The sequence below is a fragment of the Somniosus microcephalus genome, chromosome 5, assembly GCF_052327205.1.
Source record: "Somniosus microcephalus isolate GS21.2 chromosome 5, FLI_Smic_1.0, whole genome shotgun sequence".
Lineage (NCBI taxonomy): Eukaryota > Metazoa > Chordata > Chondrichthyes > Squaliformes > Somniosidae > Somniosus > Somniosus microcephalus.
Genome location: NC_140991.1, coordinates 321,773,848 through 321,793,041, shown reverse-complemented (window position 1 = coordinate 321,793,041; position 19,194 = coordinate 321,773,848). Strand labels below are relative to the sequence as shown.

At 49.7% G+C, this 19,194-nt stretch overlaps 2 protein-coding genes across 2 annotated transcripts in view; one reads left to right on the top strand and one right to left on the bottom strand.

Moving 5' to 3' along the window:
• acad11 (acyl-CoA dehydrogenase family, member 11) overlaps positions 1–19,194 on the top strand; it is a 168,708-nt gene that overhangs the window by 59,071 nt on the left and 90,443 nt on the right. The window contains exon 13 of the mRNA XM_085989325.1: positions 1,008–1,106. Coding sequence (XP_085845451.1) covers positions 1,008–1,106 — 99 coding nt within the window. The remainder of the gene's footprint in view (positions 1–1,007; positions 1,107–19,194) is intronic.
• Positions 3,558–19,194, bottom strand: part of LOC147117919 (atypical chemokine receptor 4-like) — a 30,013-nt gene continuing 14,376 nt past the window's right edge. The window contains exon 2 of the mRNA XM_085989327.1: positions 3,558–6,783. Coding sequence (XP_085845453.1) covers positions 5,696–6,778 — 1,083 coding nt within the window. The 5' untranslated portion in view covers positions 6,779–6,783 and the 3' untranslated portion in view covers positions 3,558–5,695. The remainder of the gene's footprint in view (positions 6,784–19,194) is intronic.

Here is a 19,194-nt window from a genome sequence, read left to right as displayed (position 1 = left end):
GGCTTCGCCCCTCTCTATCTCTGTAACCTCCAGCCCCACAACCCCCCCGAGATATCTGTGCTCCTCCAATTCTGGCCTCTTGAACATCCCCAGTTTCTGTGCCTTCAGCTGCCGGGGCCCTGAGCTCTGGGATTCCCTGCCTAAACCTCTCCACCTCTCTCTCCTCCTTTAAGACGCTCCTTAAAACCTACATCTTTGACCAAGCTTTTGGTCACCTGTCCTAATATCTCCTTATGTGGCTCGGTGTCAAATTTTGTTCTATAATCGCTCCTGTGAAGCGCCTTGGGACGTTTTACTATGTTGAAGGCGCTATATAAATACAAGTTGTTGTTGTTGTTTCTCATATTGGTCAGTATTATCTGACTACAAAGCTGCCTGGTTTTAAGGGTTCACAGAGCTGGCAAGGTGACCAGTGCCAATTTGGACATTCGGACATGTGCTACCCTTGGCCAAATGGTCGAAAAATTTTGGGCAGTGCGAGCTCGAAGGATTTGAGCTGCTGGTGGCCGAGACTCCCCCTGCCCCTATTTTTAATGGCTGCTGTTCATCTGGAAATGGTGTCTTTGGCTTCCTTAGTGTCAGCTGTGGCTCAGTTGGCAGCACACCTGCCTCTGAGTCAGAAGGTTGTGGGTTCAAGTCCCACTCCACGGTGCTGTCGGAGGTGCCGTCTTTCACATGAGACATTAATCCGAGGCCCCATCTGCTCCCTCAGGTGGACGTAAAAGACCCCACGACACTATTTCGAAGAAGAGCAGGGGAGGTGTCCTGGGTTATCCCTCAACCAACTTAACAAAAACAGATTATCTGGTCATTATCACATTGCTGTTTGTGGGAGCTTGCTGTGCGCAAATTGGATGCCACGTTTCCTACATTACAACAGTGACTACACTTCAAAAGTACTTCATTGGCTATAAAGTGCTTTGGGACGTCCGGTGGTTGTGAAAGGCGCTATAGAAATGCAAGTCTTTCTTGTTTCTGACCATTTATTTTCTTTATGCACATCTTAGAGCCAGATGTGGCCTCCAGTGATGCCACGGGTATTGAATGTAGCATTCGCCAGGAGGGAGCAAGCTATGTGATCGATGGCAAGAAGTGGTGGAGCAGTGGTGAGTGCGACATAGAATTACACAGGATACACAGCACAGAAACTGGCCATTCAGCCCAACCAGTCAATGCTGGCATTTATGGTTCACTCAACCCCTCCCGTCCTTCCTTATCTAACTCTATCAGCAGAACCTTCTATTCCCTTCTCCCCCATGCGTTTATCCAGCCTCCCCTTAAATGCATCTATACTATTCGCTTCAACCACTCCCTGTGGTAGCGAGTTCCACATTCTCCTGAATCCAACATTCAGCTCAGCTCTGTGTGTTGTGCGTTACCCCTGAGAGCAGTGGTGGACCTTGACTGACTGATCAGGACTTTGTGGAAACTGGCACAAAGCCATTGAGGCTGGACCCTGCTGTTGGTGGTAGAGGGTCCAATACTCTCATCAATCAGTCTTGGATATTAAAGGAACAGGGAGATGGAGATCGGGCAGGAAAGTGGAGATGAGGTAGAAGATCAGCCGTGATCTTATTGAATGGCGGAGCAGGCTCGAGGGGCCGAATGGCCGACTCCTGCTCCTATTTCTTATGTTCTTATGTTCTAATCTGCCTGTTAAATGTTTGGAGGCAGACATCGAGCTGGCCAGTCATTTTCATGCCAATTACCCCCATGTGGAAATAGGCAGTCCTGTGGTTAATTGCCCCTTTGAATACCAGGTTGTATGTTCTGACCTCTTTCACAGAGTAGAGACACGATGGGCTGAATGGCCTCCTGTGCTGTTTTACAGCAATACTGTCGCTGATGGAGAAGAGATGGAATATTCTGTACGTGATTTTTATTGTAATGAAACCAGTTACCTTCAGTGACGTGGGATTTCCCAAAAGCCCAACAGCTTATAAATGACCATCTTTCATGCAGCGTTTAACGTTCTCGATACTTTCCCTCACAGCCCTTTAGTCCTGTTCCTGAAAAGATATTTATTAGCTTGATGTCTCTGCACTCTATGATTCTATTGGGGAAAGAGCGGGGTGGGGGGTGGGTGGAAGCGGGACTAATTGAAGAGCTCTTTCAAAGAGCTTGCACAGGCACGATGGGCCGAATGGCCTTCTGTGCTGTAAGATTCTGTGATCTTGGTTAAAGATGTGGTAAATGTTTAATGCCGGTGAACTAAAAGCCACAAATTTAGCCACAAATATTTGGGATGGGGTGGGGTGGGGTGGGCGGTTGGCAGATTGTATTACATTGAGAATCAGTATGTATTACGAACAATGAAATGACGTGTGCTATAAGTCATGATCAGACCAACCTGTGACAATATACAGCAAACAGGAAAAAGTATTGAAATCGTAGTAAACCTATCAGTGAAAGCAGCTATAGTGCTGTGAGAGAAGGACTGAGATGGAAAGAAGAGGCGAGGACACAGAAGGAATAGCATCAGGAGAAAATCTTACCTTGATTGATTCCGGGGATGAGAGGGTTGTCCTATGAGGAGAGATTGAGTAGATTGGGCCGATACTCTCTGGAGTTTAGAAGAATGAGCGGTGATCTCATTGAAACATACAAGATTCTGAGGGGGATTGACAGGGTCGATGCTGAGAGGCTGTTTCCCCTGGCTGGAGAGTCTAGAACCAGGGGTCACAGTCTCAGGATAAGGGGTCGGCCATTTAGGACTGAGATGAGGAGGAATTTCTTCACTCAGAGGGTGGTGGATCTTTGGTATTCTCTGCCCCAGAGGGCTGTGGATGCTGAATCGTTGAGGATATTCAAGGCTGAGATCGATAGATTTTTGGACTCTCGGGGAATCGAGGGATATGGGGATCGGGCGGGAAAGTGGAGTTGAGGTCGAAGATCAGCCATGATCTTATTGAATGGCGGAGCAGGCTCGAGGGGCCGTATGGCTGACTCCTGCTCCTAATTCTTATGTACCTCAGGGTGCACATGATCTGAGAAGTGAATATAGAAGATCAGGCTTTCCGGGAATTGAATGTGCAATGCTGGAATTAAAGGGATCGTCCGTGACTCCCCGAATCTGCGCAGTTGCCAGCAGCTGTTAATTGAATGATCAATGAGCTGTTCAGACGCGGGCGTTGGGAGTAGGGCACCGCACACTCCTGTGCTCAAGACGTGCGCTGCTCCAGGAGACAGGCAGCATCTTCTGTATCTGCACCTGTGTGTGCTGTGTGCGGTGCAGCAACAAGTTAACCCTATTGGCGGCTCCCCCAGAACATTGGTGGCTTCGATTTATTTCTGAAGTTATGTTCAAGTCTTTACGTAAACTCTTTCCAAGCCAGGTCTGTAATTTGGGAGGGGGGAGGGGTAAATTATGCCACTTTGTATATTGAACAAAAAGATATTTTTAAGAAAAGGAGCCTGATTTTGTGTAATTGTACAAAAAAGCAACCACTGTTAAAATGCGCAGCTGGCATTAACTTCAAAATGTCCTGGGTCAATATTTATCCCTCAATCAACATCGCTAAAACAGATTGACATAATAAAACTCACTACGCACTTGGTTCGAGTATAAAGGAAGGCTTTAATCAACTTGTTTCAAAACATGGAGGTCTAGTTATCTTTCACTAGTTCCTGTTTACAAAATGTCCTGGAGAAGCTGGGCCCACACCCGAGTATTTATACTCCTTGGATGGCGCCACCAGCTGGCCATCCAGTGTTATTTCATGAGTCTTTCTTCATGGATCATAAGATTCATAACGCAGATTATCAGGTCATTATCACATTGCTGTTTGTGGGAGCTTGCTATGCGCAAATTGGCTGCTGCGTTTCCTACATTACAACAGTGACTACACTTCAAAAAGTACTTCATTGGCTGTAAAGCGCTTTGGGATGTCCTGAGGTCGTGAAAGGCGCTACAGAAATGCAAGTCTTTGGGGGGAAAGTTGTCTCGCGCCCCCTTTTGGGGCGATAACTTCGCCGGGGCGCTGCGGTATTACCGGCCTGCCTCCCCTGATTAAAGGGGAGGGGCCTAGCGCAGTGCGCACCGGGGCCCTACTGGACCACCGGGGAGCGAGGTGCCGGGAAAAGAGCCCGGCACTCGAGGAGGAATGCCGGACTGACCGATCGCGGCCGGCACCCCGCCTGAGGAGGCCAGAGGGGACAGGTGCTGGCAGGCGGCCCCCAAAAAAATGGCCACCCGGCACCTGCCCTTTAATTATCGCCGCCCTGACCCTGTCGGACATAATGTCCGGCAGTAGGTCAGGGGGTGCGAGCCAAGTTTGCTGCGCACGGTGATGATGTAATCACTGGAGGCGCCGCAGGGCGATGCCGCCGCCGCTACCCTCCCGCTGAATTTCACGGGAGGTGTTAGCGGCATCACACTGGGACACTAGTTGATTTGCGCCCCTCGTTAGCGCCACCCCTCGGGGCACTAACGAGAGGCGCAAAGCAACCGAATTATTCCCCCTTTCTTTTTTAAATCCGAAGTTACCGGAAGGTAAAACATCACCTTGAAACTATGTACCGAGGTAGGTGATGATGTGAGATAATGAATCACAACACGGTGCAAAAATCAGCCTGGATCAAAGATAGGGCGAGCAGGAAATTACTTTAAATAGGGTTTCCTGCAGGTTGCCACCTCCTGCCCACCTGATGGTGTTCCTCAGGAACCTCGTGATACAGTTCAGGAGGCATTCAGCTCAATAACCTGTCTGTTCCTTCAGCTGACTTGGAGGGAGGTGGGACGGGCTGGTTTGGGGAATTGTATTTATCATAATTATTTCTTAATTAAAAAATCAAAGTGTAAAGCTCCTGAATGGTGGAGTGTGTTGCTGCCCTGGACTGTGCTGGGGTAGTTGATCGCAGTCAGAGACAGTTCATATTTGGAATTGGCCACAATTCCCTTGGGATAGGAAGGAGGGGTGAGGAGCGGGAAAAGGGATGGGGGAATAATCGACCAGGGTTCCTTACTTGGTGAGTCCTACTGAAAACACCGTGCTTGTGTTAAAGACAGGATCAGGTTCAGCTGTCATGCCCTCCACAGTCAAATAGCTTCCTGATGGTCACTGTCTGGGCTCCCACCGGAGGTTGAGTGAAGAGCACCTGTGCCCAGTGGAACCGAAACCCCAGCAAGAGCAATGCTTCCCGGAGTGGAGTAGTGTGAAGAAAAATATGGAAACCTATTTTTCAAAAAGCTGTACCATCACGAAGAACCTTACAGGAAACTTTCGATTTACCGGCACCTAAATAACCGGAAATCTCGGTTAACCGGCAAAATTCAGGAGTAGGTTCAGGTAAGTTTTATTATTTGCCTTCCTCGATCTGTTGCTGTGCAAGGGTGTGGCTGCAACTGTTGCTAAGCTACAGAGACGCTTGGAACTTGTGGCCATTGTTCTGAACCTGTTGCTAAGCAACAGGGTTTGTTGCTTTATACGGAGCTCTCAGCTCCGTATCTTTTACTATAGCGTTCAGTTATCCGGAATTTTTGATGAACCGGCACCACGTTGGTCCCGTCGGTGCCGGATAAAAAAAAAGTTTCCTGTACATTGCATTTCAATTTAAAAGAAGCGCTCTTCAAATTGTATGTTATGAAAATGACTACATGCATAAATATCTTTAATTTTGTAATTTAGGAAATTATAAGCATAGTTTGATCACTTTGGTGAACACAGAGGAAATCCATAAACATCACACCTTATTGCTAGATGGTGAAGCTGCTGGTGTGTTCTGATTGGGACAGAGAATTGAAGGAGCAGTCTAGAGCGATGGGCCTGTTCCGATGCCTGCGACGAGAGCTGTACTCCTTGACTGCTTTCAGAATGTAGCCTTTGAACGACGCTCCCATGAAGGCATACAGGATTGGGTTGAGGCAGCTGTGGAATAGAGCGATGCTCTCCGTGACCTGTGTGGCAATGTCGATCCTTTTGCTGCTGTCGCAGTCCCTTATGAGCGTGTGCACCACATCGAGCAAACGACAGAATTTGATGATGTTATACGGCAGTTGAGTCAGGAAGAAGAGCCCCACGACTGCCAGGAGCACCCTGAACGCCCCGTGTTTCTTCCCATTCGGGACTTTGTACACCGCCCTGGCCACTGCGGAGTAACAGTACAGCATGACCAAGGACGGGATTACAAACGCCAGCAGGATCTCGAAGATCTGGACCGTTGCCTTGGCTGACTTGGCCATGTGTGAAGGGAAAAGGGGGATGCACAGAGGCCTGATTTCTGTTTCGTGTACTGAGGTGAAAATGAAATCGGGGACACTCAGCAGGATGGTGGCCAGCCAGACGCACAAGCACACCAGCTTGCCCTTGCTTCCTACGGTGGGCGGACTTGCTGCCTTGGAGATGGCGTAGTAGCGGTCAACACTGATGCAGGCTAAGAAGAGCATGCTGGCACTGAAATTCATGAGGAACAGAGCGGAGCAGATTTTGCACATGGCTTTCCCTAATACCCATCCGTGGACTGCGTAGACGGCCCAGAAGGGAAAGGTGATGAGAAGCAGCAAGTCGGCGATGGCCATGTTCATGATGTACAAGTCTGTTTTTGATTTGATCCTCTTGTAGTAGGCGTAAACGGCCACCACCAGGGAGTTCCCAGCAAGCCCAATTATTAGCGTGACTGCATAGAATGGTGGCAAGAAATATTTTGCAAACTGTCTGACATCATCTTTCTCGCACATATGGCTATAGTCATCATAATTAAAGCTGTAATTTCTGTAGTCGCTGTAAGACCCATTATCAAAGTAATTCTGGTAGTTGTCGTAACTTTCTCCATTTGCCATGGCACCTTAAAGGACAACAGCAGAAATGTTAGCCAGATCATTTGAAAAACAGGTAAGTATTACAGAAAGCACTTGCATTTATCTGGCAACGTATCATACACTCAGGACATCCCAAAGTACCTCTCAACCAATTAATCCCTTTTGTTGTTCTGAAGCAAACTCAACAGCCAATTTGCGCACAGTAAGATCCCACAAATACAAATTGATAATTTTTTTTGTTGGGTGTTATTGCGAGAGAAATGTTGGCCAGGGCAAGAGGAGGACTCCCTACTCTTCTTTAAATAGCTGATGGGATCTTTTTTGTCCATGTCAATCGGCAGATGGTTTCTCGGTTTAACGTCTCATTCACAAAAGACGGCACCCCTGACAATGCAGCACTCCCTTAGTCAAACTAAAATATGTATAGTTAAATCAGGAGCTGATTTTCATCATCAATGATACCATCTGGCCGAGAATGTCACTCAGGTCTGTTTTTGGACACCAGCCAGGCACAGGGAACGCTCCCTGCGCCCAAAGACGAAGGTCGTGGATCACGAGAGATTGACCCCCGGGCCTTATTATAATAATCGTGGTGAGCTGTTAGCGCCTGACATGCCTCTAGAGGCAGCGTGGCAGCCTCCGCGGGGCCAATGTGGGCTGTCTGCCACACTGGCAGCGGCCCTCGGGTAAGTCCGGGGAGGGGAGGAGGGAGAGCGCGGAGCACGGGAAGGAAGCCAGTGTGGGCTGTGGCTCTCGAGAGCCCTGTGGAGCCAGGAGTGGCGTTCCTGCTGCTACTGGCTCCGCATCACGACGTAACAAAAAAATAAAGACTTCTCACAGGCTAGGCCGGAGCAAACACTGGAAACTCCAGCTTCACACGGTTCTACTCCCATGTAACTAATTTCCTTGAGCTTTCAATGGAAGTTGCACACTGGAGAGAATATTCTGGGAGCAGCGTTTTCATTGGGAAAGAAAGGATCAATCAGGAGCTTTGCCGGGCAATGTGATCTCTGATACAGTCCAGTTAGCCTTTACCCAGAAGTTCCTTACCTCAGGACGTCCCCCCACATATTACATACCTCGGTCTAGTTTGGACATGTGTAACGTTATGCTGATGGTTGTCAAAGAACAACAACAACTTGTATTTATACAGCGCCTTTAACGTAGTAAAACGTCCCAAGGCGTCTCACAGGAGCATAAATCCGACAAAATTTGACATCAAGCCTCATAAGGAGATATTAGGACAGGTGACCAAAAGCTTGGTCAAAGAGGTAAGTTTCAAGTAATGTTCCCTCAAATTTTTTTTGGTGCCACACAGCCCCTTTAAGGGGCTGTGCGGGCCATTCAAAATACCGCCCATGCGCGGTTTCTTCATTGAAAAGCCGGCTGCGTGGGTCCCTGGAGTGCTGCGTGGTCCTGCAACTTAAAGGGAACGTTGTTTTTAAGGAGCGTCTTAAAGGAGGATAGAGAGGCGGAGAGGTTTAGGGAGGGAGTCCCAGAGCTTAGGGCCCAGGCAGCTGAAGGCACGGCCGCCAATGGTGGAGCGATTAAAATACACAGAAGTATTAGTTTTATGAATGAGTAGCAAGCTTTAAAAATGATTTTATGCAAGTAGTGTAGTGGTGGGTCTCACTCCAACTGCAACAAGACCTGGATGACGTTCAGGCTTGGACTGATAAGTGGTAGGTAACATTCACGCCACACAAGTGCCAGGCAATGACTATCTCCAACAAGCGAGAGTCTAACCACCTCCCCTTGACATTCAACGGTATTACCATCGCCGAATCCCCCACCATCAACATCCTGGAGGTCACCATTGACCAGAAACTTAACTGGACCAGCCACATAAATACTGTGGCTACAATAGCAGGTCAGAGGCTGGGTATTCTGCAGCGAGTGTCTCACTTCCTGACTCCCCAAAGCCTTTCCACCATCTACAAGGCACAAGTCAGGAGTATGATGGGATACTCTCCACTTGCCTGGATGAGTGCAGCTCCAACAACACTCAAGAAGCTCGACACCATCCAGGACAAAGCAGCCCGCTTGATTGGCACCCCATCCACCACCTTAAACATTCACTCCCTCCACCACTGGCGTACCGTGGCTGCAGTGTGTACCATCTACAAGATGCACTGCAGAACTCGCCAAGGCTTCTTCGGCAGCACCTCCCATACCCGCGACCTCTTCCACCTAGAAGGACAAGGGCAGCAGGCACACGGGAACACCACCACCTCCAAGTTCCCCTCCAAGTCACACACCATCCTGACTTGGAAGTATATCGGCCGATCCTTCATCATCGCTGGGTCAAAATCCTGGAGCTCCCTCCCTTACAGCACTGTGGGAGCACCTTCACCACACGGACTGCAGCGGTTCAAGAAGGTGGCTCACCACCACCTCCTCAAGGGCAATTAGGGATGGGCAATAAATGCTGGCCTTGCCAGTGACGTCCAGATCCCATATACGAATAAAAAGCACTCCAGTGCGCACTCAGAGGCTCACACTCCCCAGGTATTTAGCGATTTGTTGTGATGATACAGAGCCGTGACAACAGGCTGGCGTGAAATCCACTTTTCTATCCCCGCTACTCCACGCACCAATCACTTTGTTTTTTTCACAGAGATAAGGCATTAACATTAAGTCTAACCACAGATGTTCATTTAAGGAGCTGCTTCAAATGCAAGAATGAAGAGACGTGTCGTCACATTCTATCTGAAGTCTGCTTCAAGGAGAAGACAGTTTATTTGCATCTAGCTGAAGCGTTTGGGCTCCTACTGAATATTCAATAGAAGGAGCTGCTGTAAGATTGCGGAGTTGCGGCCCTGCTATTGAACACTAATTGCATTATGAAGTAGCTCGGTTAGATCTGTTGTTTGTTTTGATTTTTCACTTACCTTCTTGGGTGAAGTGACATGGAATGTTCTCAAGTGAACGTGAACTAAAGAACCTTGCTAGAGGAACAGCGCCTGCTGCCTTTGAATTGAAAATAGCAATCTTACAGTGTCAATATTGTGTCAGCTGTGGCTCAGTGGGCAGCACCCTCGCCTCTGAGTCAGAAAGTTGTGGGTTCAAGTCCCACTCCAGGGATTTCAGCACTTAAAGCTAAGCTGACACTCCAGTGCAGTTCTGAGGGAGCACTGCACTGTCAGAGATGCCGCCTTTCGGGTGAGACATTGGCCCAGTAATTCCGGGCACAACGCTTGAGTAAGGTCGGGGTACTCACGCGTGTGCCCGGAGGAATTGCCGGTTTTCAGCATGCACAGCACATGCGCTGAAAACCGGCATTTCCTGTCCTCTGACCCAAGGGGTTAAGAGGCAGAACGCGCGCGACTGCACAGGCAGCGCGTGCGCAGTGAAATTCCTTTTTTTCCCCAGAGTTGCGCGTGTGCAAAGGCCTCCGGTCTTTACGCATAGAAAAACCACACGGAAGTACTTAGTTTTTCAGGTAAGTGGGCTTTTAGTACAATTGAGAATTTTTTTTCCCACAGGTTTGTTATTTTTAAAGAATTTACAGTAAGGTAAGTTTAGTTTTAGCCCCGATTTAAAAAAAAAAAAAAAAAAATTTTTAATTTTAAAATTATTGTTTAAAATAGTTTTTCAGAGTTCTTTATTGTTCATTTAAGTAGTGCAATGTTTTTTTAAATTTTCTTTCAGGTTTAAGTAGTGTTTTGGGGCCAGGAGTTTTCATGAGTTTGACAGCACTTTCTGTCAAACTCATGAATGAGTTTCCCCTCCCCTGATTGGCTGCACAGTGCTCACCTGATCCCAGCCGGCACATCGCACTAACTACGCCGCTGGATCAGGTAAGCACAGCGCGCCGACATCGGAACCGGGCCAGTGACAGGAAATGCGAGCAGGCCCGGGCTTCAGATGTCAGCGCGCAGGGTGAGTGCAGATCGGGGGCTTGCATGCGCGGCAAGCTCCCGATCCTAATTTCAGGGCCATTAAACCGAGGCCCCGTCTGCTCTCAGGTGGATGTAAAAGATCCCATGGCACTATTTTGAAGAAGAGCAGGGGAGTTATCCCTGGTGTCCTGGGCCTATATTTATCTCTCAACCAACATAACAAAAACAGGTTATCCGGTCATTATCACATTGCTGTTTGTGGGAGCTTGCTGTGCGCAAATTGGCTGCCACGTTTCCTACATTACAATAGTGACTCCGCTTCAAAAAGTACTTCATTGACTGTAAATTGATTCTATGATAATGTTCCCAGCTTCCTCCAAAAGATTCCAGGGCAGGAAGAATTTCACCCTTGACATGTTGGAGATACGTTTGCTTCCTCACTCATGATTCATCTTGCATTGAAATAAATCTGGCCATGTTTGACACCTCCGTTATGTTCCATTGGAAATGGTTCAGTGGTGCAACCTGGTTTTCCTCACTGTCTCGATTTATACTGTGGAATAAATTTGGTAGCAATGGAGCAACTACACATGCGAGTGTGACTTTAAATCAATGCGCCTGTGCAGGCTTTGCATGCATGCAGATGGTACAAAGGCATGTTTGCAACGTTTGTCAGCCTGGCTTCTCGCTCTCAGTGACAGTGTCACAGGAGTGCCTGGTACTGAGCGGCATCTGAGTTCCGGCCAGCTCACTGTTAGCAGTTTGCGTGCTCCCAAACTCTGGAGAAAGTGGTTGCAGTGATGCTCCGGACTGCTTTCTGTAGACTGGTTTGGCACCCACTCAATTGCACTGTCAGCATGAGATGAATCCCACTGTTAGCATTAATGACCATGGGCAGCACGAGCCAAGAAGAGGTGGCAGCAACATCAGTTAACTTCTCTTTCTCCCCTTTGCTTGTAATGTGTTGAGATAATTCTGTCACTGGAGTGTGGCTGACTCGCGTGCGCACATTTTTGGGGGGATGGGCGTGTGAGAGAATAGTAAGAATTTGCAATACCACGACTCCCAGCTGGTACTCATTGGAAAGAAAGAAATATTTGCATTTGTTAGCACTTCATCACATTGTTAAACCGTCTCAAAATGCTTCAGAAGAAGGCGAGTTAATTTTGCTGTCCAGTGGCTTGTTATATAGGCAAATGTGGCAGCCATTCTAGACCAGTAACATCCATCATTCCCGCTAAGCTGCACTGCTGTCTGGAGGTCCTGCGCAACCCGGAGATTTTGAATGGGTCGCGCAGCCCGTTAAAGCGACCGCGCACCCAAAAAAAATTAGAGGGGAAGATTGGTAACGTCCCATAAAAAGCATCGAGGTGAATAGTTGGTTAAACTTTGTCGGTAATACTTGTTAAGGGAGCGCCCGGCAAAACTCCCTGCTCTTCTTTGAGTAGTGACGTTGGATCTTTAATGTTCACTGAAACGGCCAATTGGTCAGCTCATCCAACGGATGGTCCCGCCAACAAAGCAGCACTCCCTCAGTGCGGCACTGGCTGTCAGCCCAGATTCTGTGCTGGAGTAGGGCCTGGACTCACAGCAGTCTTGACCCAGAGGTCAGTGCTCAAACATTCTGGTGCAGATCGCTTGGTTAACATCACCTTGTTGAATGTGATTTTAATAAAAATAGAAAATGCTGGAAATACTCAGCAGGTCAGGCAGCATCTGTGCGCAGTGCCCCGGCCGCGAACTTGGCTCGCGCCCCCTGACCTACTGCCGGACGCTCTGTCCGGCAGGGTCGGGGGGCGGTTTTGCGGCCGGGGCGGCGATAATTAAAGGGCAGGTGCCGGGCAGCCATTTTATTTGGGCACCTGCCAGCACCTGCCCCCTCTCGCCGCCTCCTGCGGGGTGCCGGCCGCGATCGGTCAGCCCGGCACTCCTCTTGAGTGCTGGGCTCTTTTGCTGGCACCCCGCTCCCTGGTGGTCCAGCAGGGCCCCGGTGCGCGCTGCGCTAGGCCCCTCCCCTTTAATCAGGGGAGGAAGGCCTGCAGTACCGCGCCGCTATGTGCCGACGCGCGTGGCGATGCTGCACGAGCACCGCGATATTCAATGGGAGTGCTCCGAGAGGGAGGGGGAGCGCTTCCAGTGGAGCCCCGCCTCCTGCTTGGGGCGCTATCATTGAATTTCGGGTGCTGGGATGCTAACTTTTTCCAGGGCGCTAAAAGTACTGCATGCAGGATGAGTTCAAGAACACAGTCTGAGAGTTCACAGGGCTGCTGACTGAGGGCACAGCCAGAAGGTGTCCTGGATCCCCACACTGTGCTCCCTGTATAAATGAGCACCATTCCGCTGTGGGGGAATTCAACCAGTGAGCATAAATCAGTTACTAAAACACGCTGTATTAGCAGCTACAGCCAGTTAGTTATTTTGCTGTTTTGAAATGTTTTTCTGTTTTTTCTGATGTCACTATGTGCTGCCTCAGTTAATCGGATTGCACAGTCACCTACTGATTCTCCATTATTCCTCTTCTCCTTTTCCCCCTCTCCACCCTTCCCAAAAGTCCTTGGCCTAGAAATTCGGTGGGCTGCGCCACCAGTTAGCGCCTAAAGAGGGCACTCAGTGGCTTTAGTGCCACTGGCCACGCCTCCCGCGATATTTAGCGGGGCGCTAATGGCGGCGTTAGCCTGTTGCGCTGCACCGCCACCGATGACGTCATCGGTGTGCGCAGCGCACTACTACCACCCCGATCACGATATTTGTTAGCGCCCGCATCTGTAACGCCGGTCGCAAATCGCGCCCGGTTCACGGGGCCTACCTGTGGCGGCAGTGGCGCAAATTAAGGTGGAGGTGCGGGGCGGCCATTTTTTTCAGTGGCCGCCTGCCAGCACCTCCGTCCCCAGCCTCCTGATCACTCCCCCCGGGCAGTGCCGGCTGTGTCCCGAGGGCCCGGCACTTCTCCTCGGTGCCGGGCTCTTTTGCTGGCACTCGCGATCGCTCATTGCGCTGGTGCAGGCCCCTCCCCCTTAAGAAGGGCAGGAAGGCCTGCAGTACCGCAGCGCGCCGTGCCGCAGCGTGTGGCGCTGCGGCACTTTGCGCTGCGATATTCAGTTTCAGCGCCCTAAGAGGGACGCGGGGCGCCTCGAGCAGCGCCCCGAGTCCCTCTTGGGGCATTCAAGATGAATTTCCGGCGGGCGCAACTGCTCCGATCGCAGCGGTAATTCCGGAGCCCAGGCGAGCTGGGCGCCCCGTTTGTGGCTCCACCGAATTTCTCCCCCCTTGTGTTCTTGTGCTCTTTGACAGTTGCCAGGTGTGGGCATTCCTCGTGTGTGAGGATAGACAGTGAGGATAATCTACCAAGGAGGGCGGCACCCTCGCCTCTGAGTCAGAAGGTTGTGGGTTCAAGTCCCACTCCAGAGACTTGAGCACATAAATCTAGGCTGACACTCCAGTGCAGTGCTGAGGGAGTGCTGCACTGTCGGAGGTGCCGTCTTTCAGGTGAGACGTTAAACCGAGGCCCTGTCTGCTCTCTCAGGTGGACGTAAAAGATCCCATGGCACTATTTCAAAGAAGAACAGGGGAGTTCTGGGGCCAATATTTATCCCTCAATCGACATCACTAAAACAGATTACCTGGTCATTATCACATTGCTGTTTGTGGGAGCTTGCTGTGCGCAAATTCCCTGCTGCGTTTCCTACATTACAACAGTGACTACACTTTAGAAGTACTTCATTGGCTGTAAAGTGCTTTGGAATGTCCTGAGAATCATAGAATCACAGCACAGAAGGAGGCCATTTCGGCCCATCGTGTCCGCGCCGGCCAACAAAGCTATCCAGCCTAATCCCACTTCCCAGCTCTTGGTCCGTAGCCCTGCAGGTTAGAGCATCCCAAGTGCACATCCAAGTACTTTTTAAATGTGGTTAGGGTTCCTGCCTCTACCACCCTTTCAGGCAGTGAGTTCCAGACCCCCACAACCCTCTGGGTGAAAAAATACCCCCTCAAATCCCCTCTAAACCTTCCACCAATTACTTTAAATCTGTACCCCCTGGTTTTTGACCCCTCTGCTAAGGGAAATAGGTCCTTTCTATCCACTTTATCTATGCCCCTCATAATTTTATACACCTCAATAAGGTCTCCCCTCAGCCTCCTCTGTTCCAAGGAAAACAGACCCAGCCTATCCAGTCTTTCCTCATAGCTAAGATTCTCTACTCCCAGCAACATCCTTGTAAATCTCCTCTGTACCCTCTCTAGTGCAATCACATCTTTCCTGTAATGTGGTGACCAGAACTGCACACAGTACTCTAGCTGAGGCCTAACTAGTGTTTTATACTGTTGAAGCATAACCTCCCTGCTCTTGTATTCTATACCACAGCTAATAAAGGCAAGCATTCCGTATGCCTTCTTAACCACCTTATCTACCTGGCCTGCTACCTTCAGGGATCTGTGGACATGCACTCCAAGGTCCCTTTGTTCCTCTACACTACTCAGTGTCCTACCATTTAATGTGTATTCCCTTTCCTTGTTAGCCCTCCCCAAATGCATTACCTCACACTTCTCCGGATTGAATTCCATTTGCCACTGTTCTGCCCACCTGACCAATTTATTGATATCTTCCTGCAGTCTACAGCTTCCTTCTTCAGTATCAACCACACAGCCGATTTTAGTATCATCTGCAAACTTCTTAATCATACCCCATATATTCAAGTCTAGATCATTGATATATACCACAAGAAGCAAGGGACCTAGTACTGAGCCCTGCAGAACCCCACTGGAAACAACCGTCCAGTCACAGAAACACCCATCAACCATTACCCTCTGCTTCCTGTCTCTGAGCCAGTTTTGAATCCAACTTGACACTTTGCCCTGGATCCCATGGGCTTTTAACTTCGTGACCAGTCTGCCATGTGGAACCTTATCAAAAGCCTTGCTAAAGTCCATATAAAGTACATCAAGCGCACTACCCTCATCTACCCTCCTTGTTACCTCCTCAAAAAATTCAATCAAGTTTGTCAGACACGACCTTCCCTTAACAAATCCGTGTTGACTATCCTTGATTAATCCATGTCTTTTTAAATGAAGATTTACCCTGTCCTTCAGAATTCTTTCCAATAATTTTTCCACCACCGAGGTTAGGCTGACTGGCCTGTAATTACTCAGTCTATCCTTTTCTCCCTTTTTAAACAAGGGTACCACATCAGCAGTCCTCCAGCACCACACCTGAAGCCAGAGAGGATTGAAAAATGATGGTCAGAGCCTCTGCTATTTCCTCTTTTGTTTCGCTTAACAGCCTGGGATACATTTCATCTGGGCCTGGGGATTTATCCACTTTTAAAGCTGCTAAACCCCTTAATACTTCCTCTCTCACTGAACGGTCGTGAAAGCTGCTGTATAAATGCAAGTCTTTCTCTCTCTCTATCTAGAGCCCAGGTTTCTTGAGGCCAGTTGTAAGACACCCGCTGGATTTGGCAAAGATTGATCTTGGGTCTCCCTGGTTATTTATGATTGAGCTCGGCACTGGAGATTGTGCGGCCTTTTCTGTACAATGTATTCCTTCTAGTTATTTCTATTAAAAGGCTAGTGGGAGCCGCATGGTTCACCTATTCACTCAACTGGGTTCTGGACAGTTAAATAATATTCAGAACTTAACAAGCACCCAAAGTGCACTCTCAATTTATTGAGACTCCCTCAGTGGTGCAGTGGGAAATGCATCAGGCAATTTTTTAATATTCGTTCCTGGGATGTGGGCGTCGCTGGCAAGGCCAGCATTTATTGCCCATCGCTAGTTGCCCTTGAGAAGGTGGTGGTGAGTCGCCTTCTTGAACCGCTGCAGTCCGTGTGGTGAAGGTACTCCCACAGTGCTGTTAGGGAGGGAGTTCCAGGATTTTGACCCAGCGACGATGAAGGAGTGGCCGATATATTTCCAGGTCAGGGTGGTGTGTGACTTGGAGGGGAACTTGGAGGTGGTGGTGTTCCCATGCGCCTGCTGCCCTTGTCCTTCTAGGTGGAAGAGGTCGCGGGTGTGGGAAGTGCTGCCGAAGAAGCCTTGGCGAGTTGCTGCAGTGCTGGTCCAGTTAAGTTTCTGATCAATGGTGACCTCCCAGGATGTTGATGGTGATTCGGTGATGGTAATGCTGTTGAATGTGGTACTGAATCCCCAGAGATGGGCTCATCATCCCTGGGCTAAGGAGGGGAGAAATCAGCCAGTGTTTGCATTCCAGAAAGTGATGCACTGATCACCGCCAACACACACCTCCCAGGCTAAAACATGAAGAAATGGCCACTTGGTGAAGTGCTGGAAGGCAAATCAATACTGTGGGCCACCATGAGTTTGCACTTTCCGGAGAGGATGGGAGAATTTATTGTGAATTCAGTTTTTCCCTTTGGCAAGACTGCAAAGCATAAACCAGCTGGTGGGAAATGGTGTAGCATGATCGCTGTATTTTTGCACAGGAACAGTAAAGCAGTGTAGGCAATTCATGTAAAAGGTTGATTCTTGGAACAGTTTATCCAGGAACCTATTCCTTTTGACAAAAACTAAAAAGTAACACTTAGGAGTTAATGGGAACCCACTTTCAATGAAAGTATAATCGCGACATTTGAGAATGTTGGTGCAGCAAAGCAGTTCTAGGGCCTAGAAATTCAGTGGCCTGCGCCACCAGTTTGCGCCCAAAGAGGGCTTTTGCGCCACTGGCCACAACCACTGCGATATTTAGCGGGGCGCTAATGGCGGCGTTAGCCTGTAGCGCTGCACCGCCACCGATGACGTCATCGGTGTGCGCAGCGCCCCGCTACCGCCCCGAGCGCCATATTAGGTCGCAGCCGCCTCTTCCGCGCCGGCCGCAAACAGCGACCGGTACACAGGGGCCTACCTGTGGCGGTAGTGGGGCGAGTTAAGGTGGAGGTGCGGCCGGCCGGTTTTTCGGCGGCCGCCTGCCCGCACCTCCGTCCCCGGCCTCCTACACCCCCCCGCCCCCCCCGCGGCATTGCCGGCTGTTTCCCGAGAGCCCGGCACTTCTCCTTGGTGCCGGGCTCATTTGCCGGCACTCGCGAGCGGGGATCGCGCTGTTGCAGGCACCTCCCCCTTAACAGTGGGAGGAAGGCCTGCAGTACCGCAGCCTGCCATGCCGCAGCGGGTGGCGCTGCGGCACTTTGCGCACTGATATTCAGTTTCAGCGCCCCAAGCGGGGCGCCGAAACCCTTGTTTAGCGGCCGGCTTCCACTTGGGGCGCTGAAACTGAATATCCCGATGGCGCAAGTGGCTCAGCGCGCAGCGGTAATTCCGGCGCCCAGGCGAGCTGGGCGCCCCAAACTGAATTTTTAGCCCTAGATATTTACGCTTCGCAGTGTCTGGCTGCAGTGCAAACTATATTTCAGATTGCTGGATACACATGGGGGGAAAAAATTATATTTCTGGTTCACCGATTAAGTTTAACTTGACAGTTCGCTTGTAGGAGTATAGTGGGTTGCGCTACCCTTGGAGCAGTGAGTTAAATCCCAACCAGTGCCAAAGGGAATAAGAAAATCCTTTGCTTACAGACTTGGAATCTTTGCTACAGGAGACAGAATCAATATAAAAATTAATCTTCAATGAAACTGATGAAAATCCCGATTGCTGCTTTTCTGATCAAGGCCACTGTCCATGGAGTCACTAATTTTCTTGGTAGACTTCTTATTAGAGCTTTGTAGACAATGCGAGGAGATGGTGAGTTGGATAGTGATGATAATGTTTTAGAACCAGTGAAGCATGGCTTGGACAGAGCATTATCTTTAGAGATCAGTTCTTTATGAAATGCTGCAAGAAAAATGTGGCACAGACATTTTTTCCAGTCCTGGCCTTGGCAGCGTGTGTGTGGCTTGGGTGCGGGATGTCACGTTTGAAATCTGGTCTCGTGTAAACTCAATGGGCCCAATTTTAACCTCGTTCCCCCGGCGGGAATGAGGCAGTGGGGTGGTGGTTAAAGTGGCGGTTGGGCGCAGCCCGCTACGCTCACGATGCGCTCCCGCCTGCCGCCATTTTAACTGGCAGTGTTTAAGGCAACGTTGGGGGGCGCCCGCCACAGGCGAGCAGGGGCCTCGTCAATATTAAAATGTCGGAGGTCGCAGGACGCAATTAGGACGCAATTTTTACTCTCGAGTGTCAAACCCGCCAGTGAAACTTGCCGGTAAGCAGGAGCTTGGCCAGATGAGGCCCGGGAATGTCAGTATGTTCATTTGTTTTTACAGTTTTTCCTCACAGAAGCAGGAGTGCTTCTTCGGCCCCACAAGGAATCCTTGGGCCTCCCATCCCCCCCGATCGCCATCAACTTCGGACCACCCGCACACCTGGCTCATCCCACAGACCGTTCCCTTGGGTCCCAGGCGGCCTCCTGTCACCCCAAATCCAACTCCTGCCCACCACCCACCACCAGAGTAGGTTTTCAAAATGTCCCAAACCTCGGAGACCAATTTTATAACAACAATAACAACAACTTGTATTTATACAGCACCTTTAATGTAGTAAAACGTCCCAAGGCGCTTCACAGGAGCGTAAATCAAACAAAAGTTGGCACCGAGCCACATGAGGAACTATTCGGGCAGGTGACCAAAAACTTGGTCAAAGAGGCCGGT